General features: G+C 56.6%; 7 protein-coding genes across 7 annotated transcripts in view; 4 read left to right on the plus strand and 3 right to left on the minus strand.

The window, feature by feature from the left end:
- Positions 1 to 626, plus strand: part of PTSG_04365 (uncharacterized protein) — a 1,696-nt gene extending 1,070 nt beyond the window's left edge. Inside the window, exon 2 of the mRNA XM_004994396.1 lies at positions 116 to 626. Within this exon, the coding sequence (XP_004994453.1) occupies positions 116 to 437 (322 nt within the window). The 3' untranslated portion in view covers positions 438 to 626. The remainder of the gene's footprint in view (positions 1 to 115) is intronic.
- On the minus strand, positions 566 to 3,888 carry PTSG_04366 (uncharacterized protein). The gene is made up of 6 exons (XM_004994397.1): positions 3,203 to 3,888; positions 2,742 to 2,915; positions 2,381 to 2,512; positions 2,102 to 2,222; positions 1,672 to 1,721; positions 566 to 1,286 (listed from the first exon to the last, which is right to left on the minus strand). The coding sequence occupies exons 1-6, from the start codon at positions 3,736 to 3,738 to the stop codon at positions 830 to 832; spliced, it is 1,470 nt and encodes a 489-aa protein (XP_004994454.1). The 5' UTR covers positions 3,739 to 3,888; the 3' UTR covers positions 566 to 829.
- Positions 3,889 to 4,239: 351 nt separating this feature from the next.
- Positions 4,240 to 5,712, plus strand: PTSG_04367 (uncharacterized protein; the record flags this gene model as incomplete). The annotated part of the gene is made up of 2 exons (XM_004994398.1): positions 4,240 to 4,822; positions 5,141 to 5,712. The coding sequence occupies 2 exons, from the start codon at positions 4,240 to 4,242 to the stop codon at positions 5,710 to 5,712; spliced, it is 1,155 nt and encodes a 384-aa protein (XP_004994455.1).
- Positions 5,713 to 6,549: 837 nt separating this feature from the next.
- Positions 6,550 to 8,054, plus strand: PTSG_04368 (uncharacterized protein). The gene has a single exon (XM_004994399.1). The coding sequence runs from the start codon at positions 6,563 to 6,565 to the stop codon at positions 7,991 to 7,993; it is 1,431 nt and encodes a 476-aa protein (XP_004994456.1). The 5' UTR covers positions 6,550 to 6,562; the 3' UTR covers positions 7,994 to 8,054.
- A 326-nt stretch (positions 8,055 to 8,380) lies between these two features.
- On the minus strand, positions 8,381 to 9,733 carry PTSG_04369 (uncharacterized protein). The gene has a single exon (XM_004994400.1). The coding sequence runs from the start codon at positions 9,568 to 9,570 to the stop codon at positions 8,566 to 8,568; it is 1,005 nt and encodes a 334-aa protein (XP_004994457.1). The 5' UTR covers positions 9,571 to 9,733; the 3' UTR covers positions 8,381 to 8,565.
- A 502-nt stretch (positions 9,734 to 10,235) lies between these two features.
- PTSG_04370 (uncharacterized protein) lies at positions 10,236 to 11,849 on the plus strand. Its single transcript, XM_004994401.1, has one exon. It carries the CDS (start codon positions 10,626 to 10,628, stop codon positions 11,535 to 11,537), a length of 912 nt encoding a protein of 303 aa, XP_004994458.1. The 5' UTR covers positions 10,236 to 10,625; the 3' UTR covers positions 11,538 to 11,849.
- A 379-nt stretch (positions 11,850 to 12,228) lies between these two features.
- PTSG_04371 (DNA photolyase) overlaps positions 12,229 to 15,000 on the minus strand; it is a 3,751-nt gene continuing 979 nt past the window's right edge. The window contains exons 2-8 of the mRNA XM_004994402.1: positions 14,642 to 14,890; positions 14,379 to 14,479; positions 14,122 to 14,197; positions 13,695 to 13,839; positions 13,200 to 13,278; positions 12,923 to 13,023; positions 12,229 to 12,619 (exon numbers count right to left, since the gene is read on the minus strand). Coding sequence (XP_004994459.1) covers positions 12,516 to 12,619; positions 12,923 to 13,023; positions 13,200 to 13,278; positions 13,695 to 13,839; positions 14,122 to 14,197; positions 14,379 to 14,479; positions 14,642 to 14,890 — 855 coding nt within the window. The 3' untranslated portion in view covers positions 12,229 to 12,515. The remainder of the gene's footprint in view (positions 12,620 to 12,922; positions 13,024 to 13,199; positions 13,279 to 13,694; positions 13,840 to 14,121; positions 14,198 to 14,378; positions 14,480 to 14,641; positions 14,891 to 15,000) is intronic.

The following is a 15,000-nucleotide window of genomic DNA, read 5'->3' on the forward strand; positions in this document are numbered from 1 at the left end:
CACACACACACACACACACACACACACACACACACACACACACAATACACACTCACACACACACACACAATACACACTCACACAACACGTGCGCACACACACACTTTCTCCCTAGGTACTACAATGTGACGGATCGAGAGTTGTTGCGCGCGGATCGCGCAGTGGGCAACACGCTGGAGCAGATGCCAGTGTTCCTGACGCTGTATTGGCTGGCCATCTTCGCCAGCTCTATCAAGAACACTGGAACTGGCACACCCTCTTCTGTCGCCCTCAGCGGCTACGTGTATGTGCTGGGGCGCCTCCTGTACCTGCCACTGTGGCTCATCTCAGGCAGCTCCCCGCGCGGCCTCCACCCGATGGTGCTCATCTCCACAGTGCCCTGCTACCTCGTGCAAATCTTCTGCGCCCTGGCCCTCTTCAACGCAGTGCAGCAGTGACCTCGCCCCCCCCCCCTCGCACCCCACACAACTGCAGCCCTGTCGTCCCAGTCGTCTTATGCTGTTCCTTTCACCCTTGTTGTGCTGCCGCAGTGATTCTCGACTCCAACTGTAGTGCTCTTGGCTCCTGCTACAGTGGTTCCTTGACTCTTGTTGTAGAACAGGTGGGAGTAAATTGACGCTACGCAGGTTCATGTAATGTAACAGCAAAGCGAGTGATGTCCAAGCTGGCGAAAGCACTGAAACAACACATCTACACCCCAACATGAAAGCCACTAGCGACAACTCAAGGACACACTAGCCTTCGTTCGATGTCATGCTGTTGCATGAGACCAAACACACACTGCGCAAACCGCAGCCACTAAAGAGCAAGAAAGCGACAATCTAGCGAGCTAGTAGGTGCAGTTAAATGGCGACAGTAGGGAGGGGTGCTGTGACATGTCGGTGTAAAACGAGGGGTAGAGGCGAGCGCGCGTGACATGCCACAGCGCTTGCACGCGTGTACGCAGCTCCCCATCTGTAATCTCACTGTCCATCCGCTGCAACCAGGCGCGGTACAGTGCAGCGTATCCAAAGTGCTCCAGCAGCGGCAGGCTGGCCGTGTGGCGCAGGGCGGCCTCGATATCCGACCGTGCATACTGCGCCCATGCCATGGCAAAGTGCTCCTCAGAGGCACGGGACTTGTCCTTCGGGCGCGGCCGTAACCGCGGCTGGTCCAGTGCAAAGCACACGTCTGCCCCAGACAGCCGTCGTGCCGTCCACAGCCCGCTCTGCTCCAGGATGAACCCAAGCAGCGGCTCCCGCAGCGCCACCATGTCTTCAAACCGGTACATGATCTTCCTGCTCCCCCTTTGGTTTGTTGGGGTGTTGTGGTTGTGTGTGTGTGTGTGTGAGGGGGGGGGGAGAGCACTTGCGGTTTCACCAAAGAGCGCGTTCGTGGGGCTGCAGTCAAAGAGAGAAAAAACACATACACACACACACACATAAACACACGCACATACACACACACGCACACACACACACGCACGCACGCACGCATACACACACACATACACACACATACACACACGCACATACACACACGCACACACACACACACACGCACACACACACACACTAACATCGTATTTAAAAAACTGATAGTGGCCCTATCTAGTCGTGTTTGCGATCGAGTCAACAGCAGGTTTAGGTGACCCCAGGGGGCGATGTATGAGGTAAAACCAGTATGCTACACCTATGATATAGCGTGGTGCATAGTGAGGTAACCATCAGGCCGGAATAGTACTGCATAGCCGAGTTAGGATGCCGTCATATGTGGCGGGTATGACACTGTTCTCAGAAAAACTGTTGGCGAACCGGCCTATCCCATCTTGAGCTTAGTGACGCGTAGAGCTCACTCAGGACAGACTGCGTTGGAAGGACAACGTAAGTCCCATTCTAGCTCGCTCTCCTTCCACACGCCACGGTGTCAAGCCACCTACTCGTATGGTGTGCGTGTGTGTGTCGTGTGTCGTGTGTGTGTGTGTGTGTGTGTGTGTGTGTGTGTGTGTGTGTGTGTGTGTGTGTGTGTGCGCATCTTTCAGGTACAACGCACGCACGCTGGAGGTTCTGTCCAGCTCACACTTTCTCCCGTCATCAACCTTCTCTCCCAACCATGTGCTCACCAGTGGGTTGCGAATGGGCAGCAGAAGCACTGCACCAACACCGGCATCGGAGATGAGCACGCCTTGCTCCGCGTGCCGACTCGACAGGAACGGTGCGTGCGTCTTCACTAAGCGCATGACCCTGTGAACAAGCGCAAAATCAAGGGGATGTGTGCACGACATACTTGTGAACGGAGACACAAGCACGTGCAAGCACCAACACAAGCACACACACAAACACACACACACACACATGGAAATACACCGCCTTCCCTCCTCCTCTCTGTTACGTTCACCAACCCTGGCTGTGGCAGTGATACACGGGTGCAATAGTTGCTTCTGCCGCAAGGATAACCGTACACATCTGAACCAGGGATGTGGTCTGCATGGATTTCCTCATCTTCGCCAACGCCGTTGAGCGGCGCCTTGTACCTGCGCAGCAGACAACAATCAGTGCAGGTTGTGAACACTCTCATCAAAAACATGACAGCATGCCAGATGAACAGTCGCAAAGAGCAAGCATGACACAGCAGCCGTCTCACAAGCACCACACACACACACACACGCACAACGCACACACAACGCACACACAACGCGCGCACACACAACAGCACCACACACCACACACCACACAACAACACAAACTACACAATACACTCACCCTTCAGGAAATACGGTCTCCGTGGCCAGGCCACACGAGAGCTCCAATAGCTGGCGCATCCAGCTGTTCCCGGAGCGTGGGATGGATGCCAAGATCAACCGGGGTGCGGTGATCTCCGCAAGCAGCTCTGACGGTACGGCCTCGCATTCGCACTCCTGGCAGCCTGCCGGCAGCCTATCAATCCACAAACAGAGGCGCAATCGCAAGCATGAGCACAGGGGTTGTGGCAGTGGTGGTCGTGGTCGTGGTGGTGGTGGTGATGATGATGATGATGATGAGAGCAGGAGGCACATCAACCGCAACAAGCGTGCATGCATGCACACACACACATTTGTGCATACATATCGCACAACAACCGCACGTTCAATCATCCTTACAAACACACATACACACACGCACAACAACCGCACGTTCACCCATCCTACAGGCACACACACACACATAGACACGCACGCACACACCTGTCGAGTGGAGTGCTGCCGACGTCCATGTTGCCAGCGCCACAGAACGCCGTCGCCTTTGAGGGTCCTCGGAGGACACAGGCGTGCAGCGCCTCGCACACACACACGAACTCGCCCGTCACAGGGTCCACGACGGTCTGCGTGTGCTCCTTGGCCTGGCAGGCCAGCGCAGATGCCACTGGCGTTGGTGGCGTCAGTATCAGGTACACAAAGGCAATGGCCAACGCCATGCCACCGGCAACGCGCGCCGCTGCCATTACGAGTGTGCTTGCCGCTGAAAGTTCCCCACGACGGTCACCACCACGGACCGGCTCTTCTGTTGGGTGCTGCAGTCGTGAGTGTGAGTGCAACCGTGATCTTGCGCCGATGCGCGATGTGCTTCTCCTCGATTCCCCTGCCCGTGCTTCTTCCTCCACAACATTCGCCTGTGATGCTGTTGGTGCTGTTGGTGCTGTTGGTGCCGTTCCTTGTGTTGCTGGCGTATGCGTTTTGTTCATTCCTCTCTCACTTCCACTCGTCTCTTCTGCTGCGAACATGTGGTGCTGCCCTGTTCACCGCCCTTCGCACCATCCCACAAGCACACCACAAGCACACCACAAGCACACCACCCGCAACGGACGCAGCGCCGTTTTTCCGTTGTGCGCGGAAGGACGAAAGGCAATTTTGCCTTTGTGTTGTCGAACAGAATAATGAGCAGGAAGCGAATGAAGGGTGATGATGATGGTGGTGGTGACGGTGGTGACGGTGGTGGTGGCAACTACAGCGGGAATGCACGACCAACCGGACGAGAGCAACAACAACAACAACAACAACAACAACAACAACAACCACAACAACCACAACAACTACAACAACAACAACAACAACAACTTAAACAACAACAACAACAACAACAACAACAGCAACAACAACAACAACAACAACAACAACAACAACAACAACAACAACAACAACAACAACAACAACAACAACAACAACAACAACAACAGCGAGAAGCATTGTTCTTGAAGGAACCACACAAGCACCGGTGGTCGTTGATGCTGTATGGATTGACGCTGCACCTGTGCTCAACCACGTTTGTGAAGATTGTGCAGCTGTATGTGATCAACTCGTTGAATCGCACGCCGGAGGAGTACGCGAGCCAGATCTTCAGCCTGCGGTACTGGGCAATCTTCGCGTGCGTCACCGTCGTCAGCCCGTTCGGCTCCATGTTTGCCGCTGCGCGTGTCCTGCGCTGGGCAGGCCCTGTCACCGCCGTGATCGCCGCCTGCATGGCGTTTGCGCCGTACACGCTGTTCCGCTACCTGAGCGCTGCTGGCGGCGCGTCGTCGTCCGTGGCAATGGTGTTCCTCAACGCCCTCATCCAGCGCGCCTCGTACGGGAACACAGACATCAAGGTGCGCCTCAACATGGAGTACCGCATCTTGGCTGCAACGTGCGAGGTCTTCTTCCCTTGGTTCGTGACGAGCGTGCTCGTCCCACTCTTGTCACCGGCCGGCTACCCTGCGGCATTCCTCTTCTCTGGAATGGCCATGGCGCTCTCCTCGCTCCTGCTTGATCGCCGCTTCGAGCTGCTGCACACGCCAACCACAAGCCCTGACACGGACAAGGCTGCGAGCAGTTCGGGCAGCAGCAGCAGCAGCAGTGACGACGACGACAACAACAACAACAACAACAACAACAACAACAACAACAACAACAACAACAACAACAACAACAACAAGGGCAGGGGCGGTTTGGGCAGCAGCAGTGATGACAGAAGCACTCTTAGCACAGGCAGTGCCAGGGCTGGTACCACCATGGCTACAAACAGCAGCAGCAGCAACAGCAGCAACAGCAGCAGCAGCAATAAAAGTGGCCTGTCATGGTGGCGGCGGGGTGTCTCGGGCATCGACACGCTTGTGTCGCCGTTTCGCGTCGTGCTGACAACACCATCAGCCATCTTCACGCTCCTGTGCATGCACAGCATGATGCTGCCGACCCACGGCGTGGACACGTTTGCCATGAGCCAGTTCAAGGCGCTGGGGGCAACGCCGTCTTTTGTCGGCCGCACGCTTGCCGTGGCTGCCAGCGTGGGCATTGGTGCGCTTGCTGCGGCCCAGCACGTCGTGCCGTGGCTCTCGGCGCCGATTGCGCTGTCCCTCATCCGCTTCACCAGCGGCCTCGCCATGTTCGGCATGGGCAGCGCTGCCACGCCGCTCCAGTTTGCAGGCCTGTATGTCTTGCACACGGTGGTGGGGAAGGTTGCCCCCGTCACCAACTCCATGTGGCTCTCACTGGCTGTGCCACAGGCCTGCCTGCCCTCGATGTTTGCTGTTGAGAAGGCAACTGGCACCGCGCTGCGTGCCTTGCTCAGCATTGTCTTTGCCTGGCTTGTGGCGCGCGTGGGCATCCCCAGCCTCCTTCGTGGCTGCTCCCTCTGGCTCCTCGCCGTCTGCCCCATATGCATTGCCCTCATCATCATCGCCAACCGCAGACACAAGGCCAGCAGCAAGCCCAAGACTGCTTGAGCGCGCTTGTCTGTGGAAGGGGGGACGTGTGTGTCTTTGTATGTACGTGTGTGTGTGTGTGTGTGTGTGTGTGTGTGTGTGTGTGTGTGTGTGTGTGTGTGTGTGTGTGTGTGTGTGTGTGTATGTGTGTGTGTGTGTGTGTGTGTGTGTGTGTGCGTGTGTTTGTGTTCGTCTGTCTGTCTGTCTGTCTGTCTGTCTGTGCGTGCGTGTGCTCCTCCCCTCCTCATGACTGCCTTCCTTTTCTCCGCCCCCCTCTTTGGCCAGGCTGCGTGCACACACCGCCGTGTGCTCCACTATCCCCGTGTTATCTATGTGTGCGCGGTTTGCCATCACTGTTCCTTTCTTCCCCGTCAAGCTAGGCTACGTCCGTCTGTCTGTCTATGTGTGTGTGTGTGTGTGTGTGTGTCTTTGTATGTACTTGTGTGTGTTTGTGTCTGTCTGTCTGTCTGTCTGTGCGTGTGCTCCTCCCCTCCTCGTGACTGCCTTCCTTTTCTCCGCCCCCTCTTTGGCCAGGCTGCGTGCACACACCGCCGTGTGCTCCACTATCCCCGTGTTATCTATGTGTGCGTGGTTTGCCATCACTGTTCCTTTCTTCCCCGTCAAGCTAGGCTACGTCCGTCTGTCTGTCTATGTGTCTGTGTCTGTGTCTGTGTGTGTGTGTGTGCCTGTGTCTGTGTGTGGGTCTGCACCTGCACTGTGTTGTGTCGTCGCGCGGTAGCCGATGTCACAGCCGCATCTGGTTTCGTGCTTGTCGTACACATCCTGACGAAAACAAGAAAACAGACCACCACCAAGAAAGCAAAAAGCAAGCAAGCAAAATAATTTTTTCACGCGCAGTGGGGCTGGTGAGATGGACGACAGACAGCGTCATCGGTCGCACGACCGTGAGTACCGTGGCCTGCTCCCGCCACCGCACTCCGCCTCCTCAAAGCGCTCCTACGAAGACCGTGCCGCATCCGATCGTCGGTATGACAACAACCGAGGCTATCGACCGCGCCACCACGAACGCGTCAGCAGCACGCCGCCCTCTTGTGCACGTCACGCACCACACGCAACACCCACCTTGTCGTCGTCTTCCCGCTCGGCTGCGCCTCTGCCACGGAGTGCCATTCGAAACCACGGCAAGCTCGGGTACTTCTTCCGCGGCCTTGACCCATCCATCCGCAGAAACTTGGTGCTGGACAACGAGGCGCTCTATTCGGTGTCGGAGTCTGGCAGCGCCGATGCCATGACCTGGGTGCTGCGGTGTTTTGTTGGCGAGGATGAGCCCGTTCTGGATGGCACGGCGTGTGTCGGTGGCAACACTTACAGCTTGCAGAAGGTGTTTCCACACACGTATGCAACGGAGATTGACGCAGATCGCTTCGTCATGTTGCAGCACAACCTGCACGTCCTCGGCTGCGCTGACCGTGTACGTGCAAGGCAGGGTGACATTGTCAAGTTCGTACAAGACGTTCCCGCGGACAGTGGACGCACAGCACCTACCCACCGCCACCACCAGCAACAACGACAACACCAGCGAGAACAACAACAGCAACATACGCATCCCACCGCAGCCATGACACCCAGTACCACTGGTGGGGATCTCCGATCGCTCATTGAGCGTCGTCGTGCGCACACCAACGATCACGAAGAAGGCAGTGAAGATGATACGCTCCCACGTAAGCGTGCGCACAGAGAAACGGAGACAGCCACGGCAGAAGAAACGGCACAAGCAACGGCAGACACCACAGCTGAGACGCGCACACTGGCCAGGGACAAGCATGGATGGCCCACCTACTTTGGCGCAATCATGGTGGATCCACCATGGGGTGGTGTTGACTACAGAGACAAGCGGTGCATGGATTTGTCACTGTCAGAGGTGTATCTGGAGCGCTGGGTTCGCATGGCAGCGTCCCGTGCACGCGTGGTCATGTGCAAGGTGCCCAGCAACTACAACAGCAATGCCTTCAACGAGGAGATGGTGAACATGGCGCTGCGAGCCGATCCGGGCCCTCGCCCGCGTGCCATCGTGCACATCGAACTGGCAAAGTTTGACGTGATTGTCGTCTTATTTGACCACACGTCTGACATCACGCCTGGCATGCCGGCCTCTTGGTCGCAGCCAGTGGCGGTACCTCACATTGATGACCTCAAACGCCGCCTCGGTGCTCTGTACCCTTCTTGGACAGGCACCATTGCTGGCATAGTCGTGAAGGAGCTGGGCTGGGTGCGTGGCTGGGTGTCAACCCAAGACACCGTTAGTAACGATGGCGTGCGCCGTCTTCGCAGTCGCAAGTGATCGGCGTTGCGTGTGTGTGTGTGTGTGTGTGTGTGTCTGTCTGTCTGTCTGTCTGTCTGTCTGTCTGTGTCTGTGTCTGCAGTTGTATGTGTGTGTGTGTGCCTGTCTGTGTCTGTGTGTCTGTGTGTGTCTGTGTGTGTGTGTGTGTTCGCCTGTGTGTTCGCCTGTGTCTGTGTGTCTGTCTGTGTGTCTGTGTCTGTGTCTGCGGTTGTATGTGTGTGTGTGTGTGCCTGTCTGTGTCTGCAGTTGAATGTGTGTCCCCTCGTGTCCATGCGAGCCCATCTGTCTGTGTGTGTGTGTGTGTGCATGTCCTTGTCTTCCCGTGAACGTGTGTTCTGCTGTGCGTTCTTCTGCCACCGTTCGCATCCTCTCTTTGACTTCTTGTGAGGGTTTGCTCTGATCGCTGTATTGCCGTGTGTGGCGGTGACAACACCAAACGTAACAGTTGCACGTGAATACGGCACTTCAACGCACACCCGCAAGCGCACGCACGCGCGCAGGTGCATGCGCAACACAAAGCCAACACAAAGGTAACAAATCACAAGAGGTGTGGGCATACGGGCGGAGCGCAATCAGAGAGAGGCACCGGCCAGGTCGGAGGCAAGGCTGTCGACGTCGGTGTCACCATTACCGTTGTTCTGCTTGCTGCTCTGCTGTGCCTTGTCGGCGTCCTTGTCTTCCTCTTTGGCGACACCTGGGCCATTGTTCACCATCACGCCCGTGTAAAAGTTGACTTGCTGACGCTCCTCTTGGTTGACGGACATGAAGTGGCGCTGCTCACCAATGACGGGCTCACTGAGAGCAGCGAGGGTGGGCTGCTCCGACGTGCTGTCCAGGGCCTGGTGCAGAACGTCTGCTGCCAGGCCGCCTTCGGCCTGGGCGCGCTTCACGGCAGCACGCTTTGGGTCATCATCCTCTCGCCTGTTTCCGAAGCCGACACAGCCAACAACGTCGCACGTGAAATACCCGTACGCCGGCGCTGGCGCCTCGACAATCGACACGAGCACGTTGTCCGCGCTCTCCTCGGCCCATGCCAGGATGTGCCCAGCAGCGGCCGGCAGATAGTCTGCGCGGAAAAAGAAGTTGACCGCAGCACCGACCAGGAAGAGGGCATCGCCGAATCGTGGACGCTTGCCATGCTGCTGACCCCGCCGTGCGGCCATGTAGCGCTCGGCAACGACCTCGTCAGGGACAAGGCGCGCCACCTTCACGCAGAAGGCGTCCAGCTTGCGCTCCGTGGTTTCGGCGTCTTCGTGGCTTGCCGGGAGCGTGCGCAGCGTTTCGTTTGGCACTACAATCAGCCGGTCGCCCTTGCGTGTCAGATTGGTGGCAGTTTGCACATCACACAGCAGCACGAACGCTGCCGAGCGACGCAGTCGCGGCTGCCGGCCGCCTTGCTGATTGTAACGCCGCTGCTGTTGCTGCTGGCCACGCCCTCCCCTGCGATCACCGCCACTGCGGTCCCCGCGACGGCCGCCACCGCCACCACTACCGCCACCGCTTCTCCAGCCGCCGCCGTTGTCGCGCGGGCGGCCGCCGAAGGCTGGATGCTGCCAACGTCCCTCACGATCGCCCATGGTCTGTGATTCTCGTGGCTGTCTGGCTGGCTGGCTGGCTGTCTGCCTGTCTTGTTGTTATCAGCTATGGCTCTGTGGCTGAGTCAATCCAAAACCCAAATGATGGACACACACAACCACAGCGAAACAAAACAACCCAGCAGAAGACGATGTGCGGACAGTTGTCAACTTGTGATGTCGCATTCCATGATTCGCTCCGACACGACAGACAAAAAAGCAGCGGAACGCTTGCGAGTGTTTCGCGACTTCAGCACGCGTTTTGTTTTCGAAATGCGCCACTTCCTCACTTTCAGTTTTCAAAAAAGTTCGAAGGTTGATGTGCTTGAGCGTTGTGGGGTTGGGTCGTTCTGTCGTTTGGTTCTTTCCTTCTTGCGTTGTGGCGTTCCAGAGTGGTCGTGAGTTCCACTTCCCTGACTTCCCTGACTTCCCTGACTGCCCTTGTCGGCGCTTGTTGGTTTCTGTGGTGGACACACTTCCGGGAATGTTTTGAACCAACCACACGCACACCCTGCATCGCGAAAACAATTTGCTTGGGACAGCTGCTTGGGGACGAACGCTGTCGTTGTTGTTCTTCTCGTTGTCTGTTGACGCAAGGCAAGTGGCACGGTGCAAGCGCGTTCGCTCGCCTGTCCTTGGTTTCTGCTGCGCTGCATTAGCATTGTTGCGTCCCCGACTTGCGATTTGCGCGTGCGCTGAGTGACATGTGTGACCATGACGCACACATTTCACATTTCTGTTTGGTTTCGGTTCTTCGTCCGTGAAGTCGCTCGTGAGGTCTTGCATCAACAAAACAGCAACGGCAGTGCCTTGCCTTCCTTCTGCTTGCGGTGTCTCCGTTTGCGGTGCTGCTTGCCTCCCTCCTCCCTTCTTCGAGTTGCCTGCCCACCCCGCTCAGTATGCAATGTATGCCCTGCCCCTCCTCCCCATTACTTCATTTTCCGTGTTGCAAGTCTTGCGCCAACTCCACCTCCTGTTCCTGGAACTGAGTTTCGGCATGTGCTCGTCCGTTGCTGTTGGCGGTTGTAAACGCAGGGCAGGGCAGACACTGCGCGCATATGGATGCAATCACAGCACACCAGCATGCTGTCGCCGTCTGTTCTTCGTTTGAAGCCCGAGGACCTCAACCACCGCACTGCGTGAGCATGCTTGTGAACGCTGACATGAAACAGGTATTGTTCCCATGTTCATTTACTCAGCTGCTGTCGCGCCATTCCGCACAAAGGACCAACTCCGCCCTTTCCCCCTCCCCAACACACACGCATACCCACACACCACACCAAGACCCCGCAGCCACAGCACAGAAGCCAATTGTTCACCTTACCGATACCCTTTGTGTCTCCTTCGTGTCCCCATTGTGCTTGCGGAACAGAGGCCCCCTTCATCTCCGCACCTCTTTCCGCGCCATCTCGTCAGCCACTCACCTGAAAGCAGAAGACAGGCCCACAAGCGGCAACCGCAGCGCACAAGCGACATCTCTCTCGCTCGGAGCACATGCTGCCATCGCCATCGCAGACCCACATGATCGCGCGAACAATGGCCATCACGTCCACTACAGCAGCAGTCGGGCAGGCATCCGTGTCGCTGAGAACAAAGGACGACAACGTGGCAAGCGAAGACTGGCAGGGTCAGGCGCACTTGAGGCGGAGACCAAGCAACCCAACACCATGCACTGCAGCGTCACTTTCGTGGCACCCACTGTCTTCTCCACCCTCCATCACATCACCAGCGCCTGCGGACTTGCCCACACCATCACCAGCGTTGCGTTATCCAGTGGTCCCATGCCCGCGTCAACAGCCACCAACAGCTTTGCGTCCCGCCAACATCATGTCCACAACTACTCGACCAACGCTTGCGCGTCGCCGCGGCGTGCCGTCGCTCTCCGTGAGCCTGCCGTGTGCTCTCATTACCAACGACGAGGACCTGCGCGAGGAAGTCTTCACGCCGGCCTCACTCGACGCCCTGTTTGACAGCGGCAGCGTCTCCAACTCCTGCTCCCCGCACATGGAGCGGGGCTACGCACGCCCGCCGGGGCCAGCGCGCTGCAGCAGCGAGCGTGACAGCGGCAACGCATCCCTCGCATCGTCGACCGACGAACATGATGACGAAGGTCCCGTCACTATGGTGAATAGCACACGCTTGTACACATGCAACACCCGCGACCTCTGCCAGACAACTGCTAACTCCTCTCGCACCAGCGACGCACTCGGCACAGCCACTGCTGCACACTTCCCACGGCAACAACAACAACAACAACAACAACAACGGCAACAACAACAACAACGGCAACAACAACAACAACAACAACAACAGCAGCAACAACAACAACAACAACAACAACAACAACAACAACAACAACAACAACAACAACAACAACAACAACAACAGCAGCAGCAGCAGCAGCAGCAATGGCAGCCATATTCTGATGATCCGCATCAACAGCAAGAACAACACAGGGCGAGACCGGTGCTCCTGAAGTGTTGTCAACACGACCCAATTACACCAGCCGCAACCATCGCTGCACAACATTTCCCGACACCTTTCCACGCAACCACAACCACAACCACACACCCTTTCCAAGCACAGTCGAAATGCTAGTTTCGTGCATGCCCGTGTGTTTGTTTGCCTGCATGCATGTACAGTCATACCGATAGATGATGCCCTTGTTATTTCTCGCTCGTAAGCGAACACATGCTCTACTACTATGCGACTTCTTACTTTCTCTACGCCAACGCCACATAACTGTACCGTCACCGATGCATTTGATTGCCACCATCGCTTATTGCGACCATTGAAGGCCAAGCAAGACTTGCTTCATCATTACACGATCCAAACCCACACATGTTCGACACTGTAAGAAGCAGCACATGTACAAGAGGGAGGGACTTGCACATGTGACGAGACATTAACCACCCGCGCATCACACACACACACACATGCTTGAGCGTTCACGCTGATGTCTTCTTGGCGCGTTTTGCTGTGTTGGCACCAGCACCACCAGCTCCGCGCTTGCTGCGACTCGATGCCTGCTTGAGTGTCGGCTGCGACGATGCTGTTGTTTGGTGTAAACCACAATGTATGTGTGTGTGTGTGTATGTGGAGGTGGTGAGGACGGCAACGGTTGTATAAAGTGCCATGGTCTCCAGTTCCCGCCCCCCCCACACGTACACACACACATACACGTTCACATACTTACATGTACGCATACACAGAGCACGCTACACATGGACAGCACGCAACGCAACGCACACCACACACACACACACACACACACACACACACACACACACACACACACACACACACACACACACACACACACACACACACACACACACACACACACAGAACACACCTTGTCCATTGACTTCCGCAGCGTTTGCAACCGCCTGTGGGAAGCGGGAAACGAAGCGAGCGACATCGAACTTGCGCTTGCATCCCTTGTAGTTCATGTACCTGGAAACACGCACAACGCAGGGGCATCGGGCATCCAGTGAACGTGGTGTGAAACAAAGCCACAATGATGGCGGCAGTGGTGATGGGATTGGCATAAGCGACATCTGTGTGTGCATGTGCACTTTCTTGTGGTTGGCTGCCAAGCCGTTGTGTGACCGTCATCACCGACCACGGACCTGATTTTGCCAAACACGGCGCGCTCTGCCCAGCCCTGGTCGTGGATACCAGCAATGGACCACATGCACCCCACGTAGCCTGAAACCACCAATGCAGGTGGAGGAGGAGGAGGTGGCGGTGATGACGGGTGAAGGGAAGCTGGCGGAGCACAGTGTTGTGTCATGGGCACACGGCATACAACAAGCACGTGCATTCCACGCAACATACAATTCACACGATGACACACGCACAATGACACACACACACACACACACGATGACACACACATACACGATGACACACACACACACACACACACACACACACACACACACACACACACACGCACAATGACACACACACACACACACACACACACACAGAGCGACACAACCGATGCTGGACACGCCCCACACAAGAACAAACCAACGACAACAACACCACAATGACAAAACCCACACCGCCACCGTGCCCTACCAGCACCGCCTCAACTGCCATCACTGCCGCCACCACACCGTTTGGGTCGCGGCCATCGAGCTCGTATCTGTCGTTGAGAAAGAGCGCTGTCTGCAGCGCGTCCTCGGGCGTTGCTGTCCACTCCAGGATCTTCTTCGCCCAGTACATGCGCAGAAACCCGTGCATCTTGCCTCGCTCAACCATCTGTGCGCAGATAGGGACACACATGTGAACGGTGATGGCAGTGGGGGGGGGGACAGGGAGCAAAGAGCGATGTGAGTGGTGTATGTGCGTGCGCGTTTCTGCAGGTGAGCGAGTGAGTGAGCGAGTATTGACATATGGCGTCACAGTCTCGTTCATACACACACACTCACTCTCTCTCTCGCGCACACGTGCACACACATACACACTGTCTCTCCTATTCACGGCATTATGTCACGCAAGTTCGCGTTACGCACTCTCCTATCCAGCCTGAATCTCACCCACCTGGAGCTGAGCTGCGTTCCAGAGGTCGTCGTGCGTCTTGCCTTGTTCGAGTTGCTCGCGTGTGTACACATACTCCCTGCAGGGCGCCCGTGCCAACACACCAGTATGAGGTGGTGTTCCAAGCACACTGCGGCACAGTTGCGATCTTCGTACCCGCGTACGTACACACACACACACACGCACACGCATACGTGTTCACACACACACACACACACACACACACACACACACGCACGCACACACACACACACACACACCTCTTGTCGTGTCTGTGTGTGTCGAGGGTATCGCGAGCCCAGACGGCCGCCCCGTCGATGGAGTCATAGCGGCGGTTGTAGAAGCAGAAGTTGTCCGAAAGCTGCCAGCAGCGAACAAACCACAACAACAACAACAAACACGCACATACACAAATGAGCAGAGCCGTGGTGGACTGTAAGTTCACGGCGTCAGTCGTAAATACACACGCACATGCAGAAGCAGACACATCCACATTCACATTCACACACACACACGCACACACCTCTCTGCGAACAACGGCCTCCTCGATAAACGTCTGCACGCCCTTTGCGGCCTTCTTCGAGTATTTGCTCTTCAGCAGCAGCACCACCGCGGCTGCACTAATCTGCCCAAAGTGGAAGTAAGGCGACAGGTTCGAGCACACGTCCTCGTTTGGGTTGTTGCGCAGCTCGTCAAACTTCTTTGCTCGGTCTCGCCCAAATGCCTCCGCAGCAGCCATGCCTTGTTCATAACCAGGCTCAATCCAGTCCACCTGAGCGATGTGTGTGTATGTGTGTGTGTGTGTGTAAGTGAAAGAGAGGGTGCGAGCAGCGAAGACAAGCGCGCAAACAGCAGCGACCTCACACACACCCGCACACGCAC

This window comes from Salpingoeca rosetta (assembly GCF_000188695.1).
Source record: "Salpingoeca rosetta unplaced genomic scaffold supercont1.10, whole genome shotgun sequence".
Taxonomy (NCBI): domain Eukaryota; class Choanoflagellata; order Craspedida; family Salpingoecidae; genus Salpingoeca; species Salpingoeca rosetta.

Excerpts from the sequence above, each read along its gene's own strand:
- PTSG_04369 (XM_004994400.1), bottom strand. The coding sequence starts at position 9,570 with ATGGGCGATCGTGAGGGACGTTGGCAGCATCCAGCCTTCGGCGGCCGC.
- PTSG_04370 (XM_004994401.1), top strand. The coding sequence starts at position 10,626 with ATGGATGCAATCACAGCACACCAGCATGCTGTCGCCGTCTGTTCTTCG.
- PTSG_04368 (XM_004994399.1), top strand. The coding sequence starts at position 6,563 with ATGGACGACAGACAGCGTCATCGGTCGCACGACCGTGAGTACCGTGGC.
- PTSG_04366 (XM_004994397.1), bottom strand. The coding sequence starts at position 3,738 with ATGTTCGCAGCAGAAGAGACGAGTGGAAGTGAGAGAGGAATGAACAAA. Across the intron at positions 2,513-2,741 it reads GAGACCGTATTTCCTGAAGG|GTACAAGGCGCCGCTCAACG; the intron begins GTGAGTGTATTG and ends TCTGCTGCGCAG. Across the intron at positions 1,287-1,671 it reads TGCACCACGCTATATCATAG|GGGGAGCAGGAAGATCATGT; the intron begins GTGTAGCATACT and ends AACAAACCAAAG.